Below are 19,168 nucleotides of genomic sequence, written 5' to 3' on the forward strand. Positions count from 1 at the left end.
TCCCTTTAAGTTGATAGCAGTAATCAATACAAGTGTACTAAGGAAATAAGTCTGACTGGACTTTTCCTTTACGTTGATAACAGTAATCAATACAAGTGTACTAAGGAAATAAGTCTGACTGGACTTTTCCTTTATGTTGATAACAGTAATCAATACAAACTGGATTTTTCCTTTAAATTATTGCTCAAAATGTTTTATTTACACTTACATCTTTTCTCGGCTAGCTCATCCTCTTTCTCCTTCTCATCACCATTCTCTTGTTGTTCTTGATCTTCTTCCCTCACTCCATCTTTAGCACTAAGCTTCTCTTCCTGTTCCTGCTCCTGTTGTTTCAGATGTTTTTTTGCATACTGTTTCTGTTTTCGTCTCTTCTGCATTGTATTCAATGCGACATGCAGTAAAGTTTCCCTGATACAGGGACTCTTAATTTTGATATCGACTCCTCTCTTAATACAATGATGTAGTCTCTCTAAATCTAACAGACTGGCAGCCTCAAAAGTATTCTTGATCAACTCAGCATTGTTGAATTCCTGTTCTCTCTTTCTCTCTTTTATCTTGTACTGCTTGTAATTCTTGTCTCTGTATGGGTTTACACTCCCAAAACTAAACCGATCTGTCATCTTGGATATTATAGCAAGCTGTCAAATCTTAGGGTACGATCAAATTCTGGTGAAAAACATGAAAAAAATGTACAAAATTTATTTTCTTTACTCCTTTATTGAAAATAAGAGAATATCATACAGCAATATGAACTCAGAAAACTAATACTTCTCCCCCTGTTCTGGAAATATTGATTGTATGTTCCATGGACAATTAGAGATTGAAACAACTTACCACAAGAAATAATCAACATAACAGAACCAGAACAATTTAAACAAGCAGAAACAACATTCAACAGAAGACAGGGCAGAAACATCAAGAACTAGATAATACAAATTTGCACACACACCACAATTATCCTACTTGTTTTGTTGAGTAGTATGTAAAAAGTGTGTTTAATTCCCAGACTATGCTGTTACAGTATCATATATTTCCCATATTTGATGTTTATATGAATACAGGTTAACAGTTTGGTATACAAAAATAGATGAATTCATAATGGATAAATATGGATAGGTGTAAATTAAATGAGGCATGTATTATGTATGTTTGAAATTATACCAACCTATTTGTTCAACAGAATTTCTATACCCATTAGTGTATTGTTTTTACAGAAGGTACCTGGCTTCTAGTAAGTTTGTATGTGTAAGTATACCTTAAACTGCATGGAGAAGTCATTTGATGCACGTTCAAGTGATGTTTCAGTCGTGATCACTATTCACCCAAAGTTCCAACCACTAAGTTAAATTTAATTGTCTCATCTACATGGAATCAGTTCTCTTGAGGGAAAAACTCTTTGATAAATCATCTAAATCTCTGCTTGTCACAAGTGCCCTCAGAGCTTCGCATTACTGTAAAATTGAAGCTAAACAAATTATTTTGTATGTACCGATACCATCTACATAACCATACTCGAATAATATACTTGGTCGGGCTTTGCGAAAACTTATCTTTACACGTCAATCAATGGTTATCTCTATGTGGTCGATGGGGCCGCACAGTATAAGGATATTCAAGTACGGTCATGGAGTACATTATGTGGTATCGGTACATACAAAATAATTCGTTTAGCTTTAATTTTACGGTAATGCGAAGCTCCGAGGGCTGTGAGAGAGTCTAGCTAGAACAATACGATGATATTCAAATATCTTTCTTCAATATAGCACAAAACCAAATACAGACAGAAATCCATTACACTGAGTGTGCCCTCTAAGTCAATTTGACGTGCTACTGATGCACACAATTTCTAATGACATACCAAAATTTGGTGTTCCCCTATCTCTTACTATGTGGTACGTGACTCACAAGAAATGCCAGTTTTGACTCACAACAACAAAATTTGACTATCACTAGAGGGCACAATACACAGATTGCATTCATACATAACCACTTTCCTTCGAAAGTTTTGTCATAATGATCAAATACAAAGGCTAGACAGGGCAAAGGTTGATATGGAAGTTACAGAATTTACTGGAAGAGACAGTCCTACAATGATTATACATACCCCGGCAGTTTCCAGACTGACTTCAAATAAGCTGCTACAAGTATCATACTACAAATGTACTTCCCTGCGGTTACAAGTTTGGTGGTTCAAAGATACACAAAAGATGGCTGCAGTTGCCCAACAATAACCATTCTCTTTGTTTTCATGATAAAAATAGGTATACCTGGAAATAATAGAAGTTCCAAAGGTGATTATGTAACAGACTGAATCATCAATGCATTCTTCATGCACCTAGACATGCTAAATAGTTCCCCTTAGTTATCTTTACAATTACATTTCAAAGGTTGTCATGACACCCTGAAGGTCAATCTTGAGGTCAAGATTAGAACACAGTCCATTTATCCCTCGTCCCCTGTATCACTAATAGAGGGACTGCCTATATAATGCAGAACAGTACAGTTCCTCTAGATCTATCAACATAAAGTTTAAAAAACAGTTCCTTAATAGTCACATTTTATATGTGTGGAACATAATTCCTTATAAGTATCTATACTATTATTTGAACACATTTCATATTTATGCATAATGACATAGTACTTTATTTATCTAGAGTGGTCACATTTAGAGCAGTTGTTTTATATCTGATTCAGTTGTATTGTTGTTTTACCTAAATTATGTCATTGCATGAAATCTTTTTTTTAGCTCACTCATAGACAGTGCAGTGGAGGGTATACTATAGACAGTGGAAGGGGTTTCAAGCAAACACATCGCTGTACAAAAGGCTATAGTATAACCACAGACATCAGAGGTTTCCCAGGGATCTGTCACAATGAGTAGAGTCTTATGTAATCATTGCCAGTTCATCATAAAAATGGATTACACTGGCATTTTCTGAATGCATAACAGCTAAACAGTAGCAAAGCCAGGGGGGCTGACAGTGTGTCTATAGTCTAGGTAGGAGGTCTGTAGTACACCAAGTCATTGGGGAGACTTATGTATATATACTCAGATGAAATCAGTGGTTCTTCAAAGGCTGTGTATTAAGCAAGTGTTTCTGTCTAACCCTGTGTATATGAAGCGAGAAAATTCTGGTATGTTTACATCAAGGTTTTTCAAAAGAATGGAAACGGAAAAGCCTTATGAGAGGTAAATTCATATCATTTCCTGTACTTTCAACCATATTTTTGATGATAAACACTTGGTAAAACATGTGGGGAATCACATGGATTTTAAAAATACAATGACCATATAATGTAGTCTGGGATGGACCATACACTCCATTTCAAGACACAATAGTTTTTTCTATGGAAGGACTCAGTTGGCCACTATAGCTACCATATGCAAAGTTTGTTGAAGAAAATTCAATTCTGAGGGAGAGATGTAGATACTTGGTCTTGAAGTAAAATAGTAGTTTTTTAGGGGTGGGAGGATGGCAAGGTTCCAACAAGTCTTTTATATATATATATCAATTTGTACAATATAAGACAATTCTAAGTATTTTTGCAATGTTATGAAAGTCATGTTTTTATCTTCTCACTGTACATATAGTGTAAATGTAATTTATCTCAATTCCTGAAATAGAACATTACTGCCTAGGTATCATAAAAGAAAGACATTTGATTACAGGGTCAACACCATAATTTCCGCTCCCCACACTTAACATGCATTAGTATAGGCATGCGTGATAATAAGTCAATCGTCTTGTTCTCCATGAGGTAAATGTTATTGCAGGTACCGAGAATTGTTTGCTTTCACTTGAAGATTTAGTTCAAATTTCATGATTTATCATCATTTTGTTTACTGGGCTCAAAATTAATATTTTCATTAATCAATGCACTCTCAAGCCTGGCTACAAGCAAAGTTTTCTATGAAGGTAGAATTCAAAAGTATTTCATATATTTGACCATGTGAAGTGTTTGGTGACATAATTCTGTAAAATTCTTAACTTTATGATATCACATGAACATGCTATATTGCAGGAATGCCAATGAAGAAATGTAGTTTTCTTAACATATGCAAAAAAGATTCTATTCTAATCTATTCTATTCTATTCTATTCTATTCTATTCTATTCTATTCTAACCTAATCTAATCTATTCTATTCTAATCTATTCTATTCTATTCTAATTTATTCTATTCTATTCTAATCTATTCTCATATATTCTATTCTAATCTATTATATTACATTATATTCTATTCTATTCTATTCTATTCTATTCTATTCTATTCTACATTTCAGTCATTTTTGTTTAAATTGCATTTCAACATCCCTTTCAAAGTACAATTGCATGCTGGTACAACTACCTCTGCATGAGTCCATGCTGTATAAAGGTGACTCCACATCAACATTCTTGGCATGTCTTCATTTCTTTCTTGCCACTGTTCCATGTCTTCAACACAACATGCCAATTACAACCAGCCATGAATGTCATGATCCCGGGGTATTGTTAAAAACAAAAGTTCACAAAACAATACAGATGACCACTAGAGGGCAAAATGCAAAGCATGACATCACTATTTATCTATTTCAATGTACAAATAAGTGATCAATTGTGTCAGAATTTTTAACACTTGAAGAAAAGCGTATTCTAGACACTTCATTGAAATGCTTAACCCCTGTCACGAAAATCAAGATCCCGTTCAGTAAAATCAAGCCCCTACTCAGAAAGCCTGAGGGTATGTGTACAATGGCTGCTTTGAAGGAATTTAAATGTTTGTGTAAGTTATGCACAGAGGTTACACCAGTGTACACACACCTGAGTGTAACAATACCTGAGTGGGTATCAACGCTATAAATCAGTCCACTGAGTTGTGAGCCACATATCACACAGACCTGGCAAGATTATATTTTTAGATCTGGCTGTTCTCCTGATAGGATTGCTAAGGTCACTGTAATTATTAACCTGCTTGTTGACATACCAACTTGTCACCCTATTTCATGTGCTGTGACTGACAGATTGTACCCTACCCAACAGGTACTCCTGTCAAATTTCAACCAGACTGGTACAGTATTAGCAATGCAGATGAAGATACCACACCGGGTACATGTAATTCCTGTCTGTTTGTTTTTGAAGCCATAGAAAGGATTATTTTGGTTCTGGAAGACTTATCAGTGTGGTCGCGGCACTCCATGTATTGGGAAGCTGCTCTTTTTCATCTGTGTATTATAGTATAACACCAGACTGAAACAATTTGGGGTGTGTTCAACATGGCTGCTTCAAGGACTGGCCACATATACAGTTTGTATATCTTTATCTTGTATCTTGGACTGTGTATTGTAGTGAACTGCAACCCAGTGTCTGCAGGTATTAACCTTACACCATGCAGGATGCACAATGTGACAGAACTGGACTGCAGTAACCTAGCGCTAACATCAATCCCAGCAAATCTGTCAACTGATTTAGAAATACTAAATCTTCATGGTAACAATATAACCGTGATTGAAGATGGCGACTTTAAAGATCTTCAGAATTTAAAACATTTAGACTTATCCAATAACTACATTATTGATGTTGAATCAGGTGCATTCACTGGTTTGGATAAACTACAGACGTTGCTGCTAGCTGAAAACCTGATCTCCGATGTCAGAGAACAAGCACTGGAAAAGATACCGTCTCTACAACACTTAGAACTACAGCATAACTCTTTGTATACAATCCCAAAAGCTCTGACACCGCTGAAAAAATTAGAAGTGCTGGATTTGAGCAATAATCTGCTTCACTCTGTGAACTTTAATCAGTCATTTCGCAATCTGAGTTCATTAAAAGTTTTAAATTTGGGAGGTAATCAAATCCGTGCGATACATGACTTTAACTTTGCTGGACTCAATGGTACAGAGCTCGATCGCCTAGTTCTTGCACATAACATTCTGCAGGTCATCAAGCAAGAATCGTTTCTATATTTCTCCAGTATAAGTTATCTGGATCTCACTGGTACATTAATAACTCCTACCTACATGGGTGAAGTGTTATATGGCTTGCAAAATGTACGCCTCCACACACTTTGTTTACGAGAGATGAACTGGAAACAAATTGACGATGGTACGTTTCAAGCCTTGAGTGATACCACCATAAAAACACTTGATTTGTCATCAAATTTGCTCAGTGAATTGACAACAAATATTTTCCCACTGGCTAGCCTCCGGGCTCTGGATTTGGCAAACAACAAGCTGGAACTCATAGAACCCGAGGTCCTAACTAGTTTGCGACATCTGAAGAGTTTGAACTTGACTGGCAATGAGCTTAAGGACTATCCAGTTTTATCATCAGTAAAGAACACTTTGTTAGATCTCTCTCTATCTGATAACCAATTACGGGGAGAGATACCACATGGTGCTTTCACTGGCCTGACTAAACTCACTTCTTTGGATCTCAGTATGAACCAGATAAGTGGGACACTTCAACCAGGTATCTTTGGAGGCCAGGCAATGACCCTCAATGGCCTGAATATTTCACATAACCACATCTCTAACATCTCTAGAGAGGTCTTCTACAACACTACCGTACTTAAAACTCTGGATTTGTCTTATAACAGCTTGAAGTCTGTCCAAGGAGACATGCCATTCCGACATCTCTATGAGTGTATCCACCTAGACTTGAGTTATAACAACATTTCTAACATTGTTTCTAACGCCTTTACTGGTATGGTAGCACTTGAAAATCTCAACCTGGGCTATAACTTCCTCAGCAATGGAAGCCTTTTCACCCACAACAGTACTGTATTTCTACCAGTTCGAGACACTCTGACAAAGTTGGTATTAGCAGGAAACAGCTTACATACCATTCATCAAGGCACCTTCCAAATGTTGTCTAAATTGGTCAATCTCGATTTAAGTGATAATAATATCGAAAACCTTGGTCAAGGTTTATTTCGGGATTTGATTCAATTGAAGATGATAGACCTCCATTTAAATTTGATCCAAACAGTCAACAGAAGTACCTTCATTGGACTCAACAGCCTAGAAGTGTTAAACATGGAAGAAAATCCGTTTTCATGCACGTGTGATTTAGAATGGTTTCGGTATTGGCTTGAGAACACCAATGTCACAGTTGTTGGTTCAGACGAGTACATCTGTGCATTTCCTGAAAATGGTGACCTGGTGATGGACTTTGACCCTGATATCTCCTGCAACAAAGGCCCAGCTCAAATCCTAAGTTTGTGTCTGGTTGGCCTGACAATACTCTGCATCGTCATAATGATCATATGTCGTACGCTAAAAGGCTGCAAGGCAAAGAAGAGACTGCATCGCTATGCTGCTGTACCACATAAGACATCAAGCTGGATGCCAAGAGAGAACTCAAACTACTTGGTGACAGATGGTAACCTTAACCATATGATGGACAATAACAGTATTAATATCTCTACTAGTTCAACCGTACCTTTAAAGCCATTGCCGCATAGGAAAATGTACCCCAGATCAGATGGGCACAAACACAATTCTTACTTAGAGACCCCGGAGTCCTCTGAAAATGAGACCGAAACAAAATTTGATGGCCAATTCCTGAAAGCAGAGAGTCCAACTTTTATGAATGATGAGAACTTTCGGTCTGGTTTGGATGATCAGGAAAATATGCAAACCCTGACAACATTCCAAGACCCACGACATCTGGAAGAGTCCGACTCCAACAGTAGCTCATCACAAAGTTCGAGAAGTTCTCAGAAGGAAAGTAACAGAGAGAACCAAGCTACGGGAGATAAGTTGAACAAACAGAAATCTGGTAGTGATGTCTCCAACAAGTCATCAAATCGTGACAATATGGACGGAGAAGATGACAAGGTGTTTGATCAAGAGAATATTAATGAAGAAACAAAGTTATTAGAGGATGGTGACCAGTCCAATGATACTAAACCTGCTATACAGACGCCAATCGACCCATCCAAAATAACTCAATTCAGACCTGTAAAGTATTCTGTGTAGTAAATCAGTAAACATTATTATACCATGCATGAGCCAGGTTCAACAAAAATATATGGAATACATAATCTGGTCATTCTACATCATAACGCGTGTCTATGTCAAGACAATGCATGTCTACATCACTGGTTCTGCAGTGTTCAAAATTCAAATCAAAATGCTCAAAATTGCCATTACTTTCCCCGATCTTTTTTTTTATATTACTAGCGATGGTATAATTGTATTATTCCCCAATATTTTTTCTTCATTCAGCTAGAAAATACTCATGATTGTCACTACTCATCAGCAAGTTCCCCTTAGGTCACTCATATTTTCCTTGGATGAATGAAGAAAAATATTGGGGAATAACATCCAAATACGATGTGTTCCAGTTATCGGAAAGAGAAAAAACGTGAAAGTGTGTAGTTTGGTCACTAGGACTACTGTTCGGAAGCTTTTAGAAGTGGTAGTCACAGTAATTGAATAATAATATAGCATTCTTTGAACAATCTTTACATCAATTATTTCACTGCTAAAGTCTATTTTAAACCAATGCACAGTCCATCTATGATAGAGACCAGCTTCCAAGTTCTTAGCAAAAACACTGCGGTCTGTCTATTTTAATGTGGCCTCTAGTAGAAAAGAAAGTTTAATCTATACTGGTCAAAAAATTATCGCGATTTTTGTCAAAAAAATAATCAGAGTACATTTTTTCCTACAACAGTAATTTTTATAACAAAATTATTTGGGCTGGATGTATATATCAAGATACATGCTGTTATCAGTGGAATACACAACTTATTTTAACTACTCTGTAAAATAAAAAAACAAAAACATAAATAACATAGCAGCAAAACTTCTAGGCTCTTTTGTAAATAGTCAATGTTTGTTCATTACTTAACCCTGATTAAAGAAAGGAAGAGGAAATCATGTATAACTTGCAAAATTTCTCATGAAATAGCAAAATTATGATAGCAGCTGACATGTCTTTTATATGGATTCAGGTATATCTTATCTACTGGACATCCGGAACAAAATACTGAGAATTTTCCAGTTGCTTTTGGCAAGATTTGTTCCATGTTTAGAAATTAGACTTTTATAATACATAAGGAAATAGTATTATATTGTGATATGGGTAGCATAACTTGCTTAAAATTAGATAGGTGCAGAGTATATATAAACTGAGTATATATTATAGTTCAAATCTCTCATTTCTAGTGGTTTGTTTTTCCTGATTAGTTACAGCTATCATGTATTACCAAGTGACAGAATATGTAACAAAAGTATGTAACAAAAGTCTAGTAAAATGTGAGAAAATTACACAAATACAAAAATCAAGAGAACTTTTTCCTCAGTAAGATTTGAATCTGATTTCATCATTAAATGCACACCACTATTATGATTGTGTGATAAAATCATGCCATCAATGCTGTCTGATCTCAAACAGTTTTTTTTTTTGTAGATTACTTACTACCATTACATTCTCTAAACTTGAGAACAAATTCCACATTCGGAACAACATTTTGTTTGGTTTCACATCTAGTTTGCATCAGAGTTGAATTTATTCCAAAGATAATATTCTATATATATTTGGCTAGTTGGTAATTATAGTAAATAATTTACTAGACAAAATCAGCAATGCTTGTCCCAGAGTTTCGCTTCCTCATTTGGTTCTAACTGGAGTCTTGTGTTTACTTTTGCATAGATAAAACTATACATCATTATGGTATTTATAACTGAAGAGTGGAACATACAGTAGATTAGCCAAAACGAAGAGCTGTCTAATCATAGACTGAAACTCGAACAGTAAACTTTACAATTAGATTTAACTGCTAGCTTAAAGATGATTAGGCAGAAAAAAATAATTGTGTGTTTCCGATAACATGGCCTCAGAAAATAGGGTAGGTAGGTCAGGATTTTATTTTATTTTATCTTGTCTCTTTTAATTGTTTTTTATTTTGAAAAAAATTGCTTCAACCCTAAACCAAACAAAATGTCTGTCAGAATACCCCGATATATATACAGACATCACTGGGGAAAGAAAACAGACATGTATCAAGAAGACAAAGAATCTCTTAATTTTTTTGGTTTAAATGTTTAAAAAATGTTTAGGGTCAGTAGTTTAAACTAGGGTCGGCTGGCTTATCAGAAACACACTTTTTTCTCTTTTTTTGCCATCTGACTGAACATCTGGCTCATCTTCTGGTGAAAGACGTTTTTCAGCCAGGTAGCCAAGTCTCTGAGCTAACAGATGACAATACGTTTATGATTTGGTATTTTTCAACAATTTATCACCACTATGTTATAGGATGAAACTAATTTAATAATGAGACACTTTATATGATATTCAAACCGTCAGTAAAAAGCCACTCTCACTACACTGGCCAGAGTAAACCTTCCACTGTTTCTAAGCAAGTAAAATGTTCTAAAATGGCAGCAAAGAAGCCGATAACATCAAAACACATTTATGGCCTATAGCCTATATACACATCATTTTCTACACCTCAAAGATGCCTGCTGGTTTACCAATAATGGTACAATGCATATCTGAATAGTTAATAAATAATTACAATGTACACATTTCCACCACTACCAAAAATACTCATCAGCTTGGTAGATAAAATAAAAGCTAGGTCATAACATACTAGACTGTAAGATACGTCGTGTTGCTCCACCCTCACGTACCAGACTCCTCTCTCCCGACTGAGAGGGGTTGACCGATGTGTCAGGGTGCCCCGTCATGGCGCACCTTACAGACTAATAACATACAAGCAGACTGAACAAATTGAACTATGTAATTCATTGTCAGTATTATTATTATTATTATTATTATCAATAATAGTTAAGTGTTTATGATATCATTATTTAATCAACGAGAGATTTTATAAAGTCTCTACTAGTATATTTTAAGATTATGAGTTGAACTCAAAATATTTTGAAGAATTATGCAACTGTAAGTTTTATATTTTTGTTTTGTGCACTTTGAAGATTTTTTAGGAGGATAAATTCTCAATAATTTGGAATCTTTTATTTTAGAAATCATTTTTTTTTTTTATTCAAATACTATGATATAATATAAATGGATGACAGCCATGCAGTCAAATATTAATCTTGAATGACATAAAAAATCCTACACTGTGAAATAGAACTAGAAGGTGATGGAGTACTTCAGAGAAGAGACACATCAAAATATTTACCTTGAGACTGTATATAATTTTTAGTTGTACAGTTATTATTTTTTATTTTGCTTTGTTTTGATTTTGGGGTTTTTTTTTGTTTTTGGGTTCACATTCACAGTTTGTTTTGATAATAAGTGAGTGTAAAAAAAAGAGCATTTAATTTCTGGGTTTTTTTTCTCTTATTCATATTATTTCAACTTTTATTTTGTATATTAGGCTTCTATTACTCCCTGTACATGTGTGTGTGTGTGTATGTGTGCACATGCATGCATGTGTGTGTGCATACATCTGTATAGCTGTCTGTATACTGATAGTCCAAGATTGCAAGCAAACATGTCAGAATTAGTTAGTCATAGGTTGAAAATAGACACTATATGTATGCATATTGTTAATGATTACAGTAACTCTGTATTCAAATTATGTTACTCACATTGTAAAACTTTATAGTATAAAAACTGACACAGTAAGTTACTGATAAGATAAGTATTAATTTGAGAACTTGGGATCGCATCATGGGTCTATAACTACATGAACATGAAAATAGACAATCTTTCCTTCTCCTGTGGGGGAAGGAGTTGCTGGAAAGGATGTTGCTGGGAGAGAGTCTAAAATTTACACAGACTAAAGACTAGAATTGCAAATCTTGAAAAATCTCAGTATATGTATCTTTATGTGTATTCAAAGACAAGGTGATTGTACAATTATAAACTTATTATCTTTCTTGTGAAATCTAACTGGAAATTTACTGTGAATTTCACGACTCTAGAGATACTGGTTATTATAAATTCAAAGTCATTTAACGGTACTCATATAGATGTATCTAACATCATGAAGTATTCAGTAAATGTATGTTTACAATTTAAATTTAAAGTATTAATTTATATAAAATCCTTTTCACAATGATGTATAATTTCTGGTATACCTGTCAGCTATTTCCAAAGTATGACCTATGCCAATACATGTTGTTTTTTCCATTACAATAACAAGAGTTTGAAGCCAAGCAAAATCAAATATAGTTCAGATATTGGTCTTTGCTGGTTTCCATATCTGTAAATAACCTACCCTGCAGATGACTATTCTGCACATGGTTTTTTTAATATAGTAACTTAGAGGTAGACAAAATTTACAGTATTTGCAATAACATTTTACCTCATGCTAGAGGGTCAAAATATAACAAGAAGGTTGACTTATAATCACACACACACCTATAAGGGTACCTGTACTTAATTCTGTTTCTCTCATTGTAACACCTTAAATATGATGGGACGGTCAATCAGTTAAAAATAAGACATAACAAGTCCACCAGACTGAAGTAATATAGGGTCAGTCGGTCAGGTCATGAAAAACATAGAAAGTACAGCCACCCTAATACATGTGTCATGCACAGAATAGAATTTAATGTCGACCAAGAAGTTGAATGTTTGTTATTTTTATGACATATCGGCAGAGACTTGGAAACTCATGAACATTCATATAATAGGAACTCCATATGATTTTTATTGGTGCCCTTAGCCAGATTAGTAGATCAGAAATACAAACGAAAAGTACTTGAAACATTATGTTACTGTGTTAAATGTATGGATGTCTTTATGTTACTGGTACAAGCAACTTTTGACATCATGAATGTTTCGAAATGAATCCACTCTTGAACCTGTGAGATGAGACAAGCAGTTGTATTAGACTGGAACTGGTCAAGAACTGTCAAAAAATATCACAAAATATCATGTACTTAATAAAATTTCTGTGAACCTCTTCAGACATGTAAATACCTCCTACATTGGGAAAATAAAATGGTTCAAAAGTTAACTAATAATGGTAAACAGATGTAATCATTTATTTTGATTCTAGATGAATGAAAATGTCATCTGACAATGTGTGCCTGACAAAAATGAATATTGAGTAGGAGACACAGTCCACCATAAAAGCATTTTGTCCTTACTGGAACTGCTAATGTATTCAGTCGTTCAAAACACAATTTTTTGTTTGCTTTTTGAATATTTTTGTTCAAAAACATGCAACTTAGCTTGCATGTTGTACAATGGCCAAGGCCTTAGGTGGTCATAATTTGAGCAGAGACTGAAAAGAATATTGTGAATTTCTGACAAATCAAGCAACAATTAACATGATTTTAAGACTTGTTATTTTGTTGGCTGCCCACTTTTCACCATATTGTGAAAACAGAGGACAACCTCATCAAATCTCCACTGCATATGAATGTTTTACTATGTACAAACATACCATTGGTATAATTACTGTAATAAAGGTTATAAAATGGCAGTAAAAAGCTGTTTGCTACACAATGACATCACATTTGATCTATTTTCATAATGAGATGAAATGCTCTAGTTTAAAGTTAGATGTGATCTAATCTGTGATATATGTATGTACAATGGTGGATGAGGAAATCAAGGTGACCTTTGACCTATACTCTACTTTTTGGCACAGTTACAGTTTGATTGGTCAACTGAAGGCATGCTGTTAAAGTACACAAGTCTTAAACAACATGCACTGCCCTTGATCGCCACCTACGTAAATATCTACAGTCACGATGCATGTCAATGAAGTTACTAAAATTGGATGCCCCTCTTCTTTGAGTTATTCCATTTTATACTCTTAGAATAACACTAGCTCACCATGTACATAGATGATACTTGTAAAAATGAAACTTGGTAAAAAGTAAATACAAAATGTAAGTATCAGAATATTAAAGTGGATGGAAAGCATGTGGAAAAAAATGGGATGTCTACATTAAAATAAAATATTAAAACCAAGCCCAGCAAAGTGAGAATTAAGATACACAATGCACGGAGTAGATAAAAGTACAGTGCATGGTATACTGACAAGCTATAGACTTACAGACATCTGCGCTTAGACCAATGTGCACTGTAAGTCAATTTGACAAACCACTGACACAGCAGTTGCTTAATTGTGACCAAGCAAAATTTGGCACCCCCCCCCCCCCATCTCTTTACTGTGTGGTGACTCACAATAGAACCCAGTTTTATCATTTTGACCCAAGAACAACAAATTTGGTGGCTCCCATATATAGGCTAGAGGACACACTGGCTAGACCTAAGCCCATTAAAGTCTCAGACAAGGGTTTGGTGGTCTGATGTAAAATAAAGAATACAGTATAAAAACGATGTACTACAAGTTACTTACAAGAAGTATTATCATTGTAAATTTATCATGTGATTTTTGTACTCTACATTGTTATCAATTTATAGCTATTTTAACGTGGAGGGAGAAGTCCTCCATTCTACTTGAGACAACCAAGCAACAGTTGTGTTGAGTTGGTTGTCTCAAGTACTTCAAGTTCAAGTTCTACCCCTGACGAATGTGACTGCTCCATCATCCATGACTTCATCAGTCGACACCATGCACCATGCATGAACTAACAACTCATGACAGAAATATTGTTGAATACGTTCCTTACCTATAGCACTTGTGTCTGTGTCTTTCAAAAGACATGTACATTTGGAGTGCTTTCTCTGGTCCCATTTTCTTTTGAATTTCAGCTTTGTTCTGTGGTATTGAAGCAGACGAAATTTGCACCTCTTAGACATTTTTTGAATGTTGTCTGCAGCCGCGAACAAGACAACGCCCTCAACGGTACTAAAGAAAATTGTACAAATACTACGATAAAGGAAGATTTAAGATTATAGAAGTACTTTCTAAATTGATTTCAGGTAATATTAATTGAAAGCAACTTTTAGAAGTGGAGGGCATATACGAATTTAGGCTACAGTTGGTAAATTGAAATGTGAACATTAGTGGAGTAAAGCGTTCCAAACAAACAACAAAAGAGATCGTCTGGGAGAACAGCCTACGAGGCGGAAACGATGGAAACTGTGATATAATTCTAAATGTTGTGTTATCTGACACTAGCAACAATAGTTACTCTATGTCTTGTATCTCTTGTATACTATCTTACATGCAAATTACCCACAACGTCAAAGGGTACCTCAGAATATGAAGGTGAAAGGTCAGTGCAGGGCACCAGAAACGGTTCAAACAAAAACAACAGAACAAGACGACGACAGATTCCGACAACTCGTCTTGAGAACAATCGTGTCTCGCCGAATTTAAAGAAAACAGAAGTAAAACGAAAAAAGGTAATATTTATTCCTCGTTGCATAGTTATCGTGGAAAGATTAGATATCAAGATAAATGATACCAATAATTATTATATACCGTTATACGCAATATTTATTGCCACAATGTCAGCTTCACTGAGTTCACTGATCAGTGGTTTATAATAATCACACTCACATTCTACCCCAGGTATTCAGTGTATACCATGGAGGTAGAAACTTTCTACCCCCATGAGTATACTGTATAACTTAAAGCACAATTACAGAGATGTAATACAAAATGTCATTGCCAAATATTACTGATTAGGGATATCTCCCTACCAAATAGTGCTAAATATGTTATGTTAAATCGATATGATGATAAATTCTGTTTAATATGACCATGACTGATCCAATATTTTACTGATTGAAATACATAAGTATGCAGGAAATAAGTTGCTTTGAAAAGAGCTTGAAATTTGAAATTGTATGAGTAAGCACATTCTCTTAAAAAACAGAATATTTCTCATAATCAATAATGTATATATGCCCTGTATTGAATACTCACAACATTACCCCCAATTTAACAATTAGGAACTTGTTTCAAAACTTAGCTGTGTTGTAATACATATATTGTTGTTCTATTCAGGTGAACAATTCTGGTGACCAACAACAACAATCTCCAATGGCTTCAAAACCAAATAAGGATTTCAGTAATCCAGTATACAAAGAAATTTCACTAAAGAATGGAGAAATCAACAGGTTGAACAGGACAGAGCTTATAGAGAAACTGTCAGACTTGAAACTAGATGCAGAGTAGGTATCGAATGTGGTGTTATAAAACTCCCCACACTTTTTACACCCATGCCAAAAAAAAAGTTCACAGATTTTTTGTAATTTCAAATGAAAAAAAATTTACTTTTTCCTTTATTTGTTATCTATTTCTTGTTGATTTTCTCAGATTACTGAAAATTACGGAAAATATTTTAACGTGTCAGTTACTGAGGCTTTTAAGAATAAGACATAATGTTAGGACTTCAAGTGTCTTTCTTACAGTAACCACTCCATAGGATGATCTAGTCACCTATTTTGATATACCCTTTAATACCAAATATACCAGAATAACTGTTGAACTAATTTTAGCATTTGCAACATCGTTCTTTTAGCAAAGGTAGCAAAGACGTTCTGCGAAAGCGACTCAAAGCGCATGTGAAGAAGCAGATGTTGGCACAAGCTGGTCTGGAGATAGAAGAAGATACAGCATACAATTGTCCATTTGACTATTTGTTAGTAATAGACTTTGAAGCTACATGTGAAAGAGACAATACTGACGACTATCTCCATGAAATAATTGAGTTCCCAGTTGTAATGCTCAATGCCAAGACATTGAAAGTTGTAAGTTCTCAAAGAATTTGTCTATATTAAATTCTATGCATAATTCTGACATTGTACTGTACAATTTGTATATGCATGTTATATAATCATGGTTTCTCCACTTTGTGTATATTATAGATCATATACAAGGTTGAAAAACGTTGTATACCGTATTGTATTACGTATGGAAGTTTAGTTTTACATATAAGTGTAGCTTTCACTTTTGCCACTTATAATGTTCTGGTCTCTGATATGTTACAGAATAATAGAATGTACATATTGTTAGCTAAAAATAGTGTCATTAAAGCTTTTTTTTTATTTCATCATTCTATAATAACTCTAACTTTGTTATTTTCTCTTTAGGATGGTGAATTCCACTCATTCTGTAAGCCAATTTTACATCCAAAACTGTCATCATTTTGTACTGAACTTACAGGAATAACTCAGGCAAGTACAATGCATTATTCTTCAGTACTCTACTGAAGGTTGTTTCTACAATAATTTTGACAGACTTTATTACTTACAGTTTGCATTCAGCACATATCAAGCGCAAATAAAAAGATCAGAATCTCCAGTGTTCACTGGTGATCAATATTGATATCTTAAAATATTAGATTTTAAATATAACATACAAACAACTGTAATACTTAGACACAGTGTGTAGTCTTTCTTAGATTTCACTACAGAGGAAAATTCAAACAATTAATTATAACAGGATTTTTTTCTGATAACAGGAGCAGGTAGAATCGTCTGCTACTTTCTCAGTTGTCTTTCAAAAGTTTGAAGAATGGCTGAAAGAGAAGAGATTGGGAACAGAGTACAGTTTTGCGATAGTGACCCATGGGTAAGTTTAACTTTAGTGTATGGTGTATTCACATCTTTTAAAAATGTTTAAATTATATATTTTGTAGTAGTAATTTGAATTTTATCAGTGTTGTGTACTTGCATACACAACCTCCTCAGTAGGTCAGGAAGACATTTATAAACAGAACTGAAACATTGAAGGGAAAGTTAATAATGATAAAAAGTTTGTGGTAATCATCACTTTGATAGTAGTCTTTGAAAGCTGATGCAGAACATTTTAAAAATAAACAGGAGCTTAGGGTGACATGCACCTTTAAGTTTATCAAGTAAAATAATAGAAAGTGGTCTAAATTTTCAGTAATGCTAGTTCTGTTTGATTGAAGAGTACTCATGTTTCTGTTTCTCTTTTGTTGGATTACAACAGACCCTGGGACATCATTTGTTTTTTGCATGTCCAATGTGCTTTAAGTGAAATACCTTTCCCAGACTATGCCAAAAAGTACATCAACATCAGAAACATGTACAGCAATTTCTACAAGACAAGACGGCTTAAAATCAGTCAGATGTTGGAACAACTTGGGATGAGTTTCCATGGCAGGGAACACAGTGGACTTGCTGATTCTAGAAATATCAAGAGAATTTTGGTGAAACTAATGAAAGATGGATGTATTGTTGCTTTCAATGCATTCTTTAATTCATCTCAAAGTAATTCACCAAGAAATGAGAGGAAAGGATCAGAAAAGAACAGATCACAGATATTGGAAAAAGAAGTGAAAGAAAAGAAACAAGATGTAAAAGTTCTGCTGCAGCAGATGTGAAATATTATCTGGATGGATCAAGAAAAAGCTAAGTTCTGCTGGAGTTGTGATGTTGTGTTGTGAAATACTACCTAGTACTGGATGGATCAAGAAAAACGATGTAAAAGTTGCACTGCAGCAGATGTGAAACACTATCTGGATGGATCGAGAAAAACAAAGTCAAGGATCTGCTGCAGCAGTGATGTTGTGATGTGAAATACGACCTGAATGGATCAGTTTAAAAGAGTTGGTTAGAGCTGAAACTGTGAGCACATTTTTGCTAGTGGAAACCAGCCAATATTGATAGGTACTGTTCTGAACTGCTGTTTTACCAGCTATAAAGATCAGATCAACACATTTGTCATATTCACTCGTGTCACAGAATCTGTTTGGTCCAGACCTGAAGTCATTATAATACAACTGAATAATAACATTGATATATGTATGCATGGACTGTTTGCAGCATTTTATCACTCCACTGTTAAACAAGTCACACAAGCAAACGAAAAACAGAGATGGATGGAGGGGGGGGGGGGGGGGGGCAAGAGCATATGGTATTTTTAACAGTCACTGGCAACATGTAACATACTAGTATTTCATGGACTCGGTAAAAAAAACAAGCAAGCAAGAACAAAATTTTGTAATTCATTTTCTGAATGTGGTATGAACTTGACACATTTCTTGTAATTGTAATTTTTGTATATCATTTATCAAACAAGGATTTGTTCAAAGTATGCAGAGGAGAATCGTAATGGTCATGATCTCAATTTTCACAAAATGTTTATAAAAAAATATCTTGTGAATGTTACCTTTGATATGGTTTGTATCTACATACACATTCATTCATTAAACAAGTAAATAAAATGAAAACAATTTGCAAGTGTATGGTTTGAAGAATTTTTATTTCATACATATTTATTTACATTATACACACATTTCAAGCACTTCATAATGATGTAGGTCTACATACCTATATACATGTGGCAAAACTTGATCAGAAAATCA

The 19,168-nt window shown here is 34.6% G+C and overlaps 2 protein-coding genes across 2 annotated transcripts; both read left to right on the forward strand.

The window, feature by feature from the left end:
- Nucleotides 1-5,251: 5,251 nt before the first annotated feature.
- Nucleotides 5,252-7,960, forward strand: LOC144446254 (CD180 antigen-like). The gene has a single exon (XM_078136007.1). It carries the CDS (start codon nucleotides 5,252-5,254, stop codon nucleotides 7,958-7,960), a length of 2,709 nt encoding a protein of 902 aa, XP_077992133.1.
- A 6,970-nt stretch (nucleotides 7,961-14,930) lies between these two features.
- LOC144446772 (3'-5' exoribonuclease 1-like) lies at nucleotides 14,931-18,680 on the forward strand. Its single transcript, XM_078136606.1, has 6 exons — nucleotides 14,931-15,230; nucleotides 15,838-16,004; nucleotides 16,355-16,583; nucleotides 16,926-17,009; nucleotides 17,297-17,406; nucleotides 17,791-18,680. Exons 1-6 carry the CDS (start codon nucleotides 14,982-14,984, stop codon nucleotides 18,182-18,184), a joined length of 1,233 nt encoding a protein of 410 aa, XP_077992732.1. The 5' UTR covers nucleotides 14,931-14,981; the 3' UTR covers nucleotides 18,185-18,680.
- Nucleotides 18,681-19,168: the final 488 nt, after the last annotated feature.

Source organism: Glandiceps talaboti, chromosome 15 (assembly GCF_964340395.1).
Source record: "Glandiceps talaboti chromosome 15, keGlaTala1.1, whole genome shotgun sequence".
In the NCBI taxonomy this organism is placed as follows: Eukaryota; Metazoa; Hemichordata; class Enteropneusta; family Spengelidae; genus Glandiceps; species Glandiceps talaboti.

Coding starts and splice junctions, on each gene's coding strand:
- LOC144446254 (XM_078136007.1), top strand. CDS start 5,252: ATGGCTGCTTCAAGGACTGGCCACATATACAGTTTGTATATCTTTATC.
- LOC144446772 (XM_078136606.1), top strand. CDS start 14,982: ATGTTGTGTTATCTGACACTAGCAACAATAGTTACTCTATGTCTTGTA. Junction 16,005..16,354: donor GACTTGAAACTAGATGCAGA/GTAGGTATCGAA, acceptor TCGTTCTTTTAG/CAAAGGTAGCAAAGACGTTC. Junction 17,010..17,296: donor AACTTACAGGAATAACTCAG/GCAAGTACAATG, acceptor TTCTGATAACAG/GAGCAGGTAGAATCGTCTGC.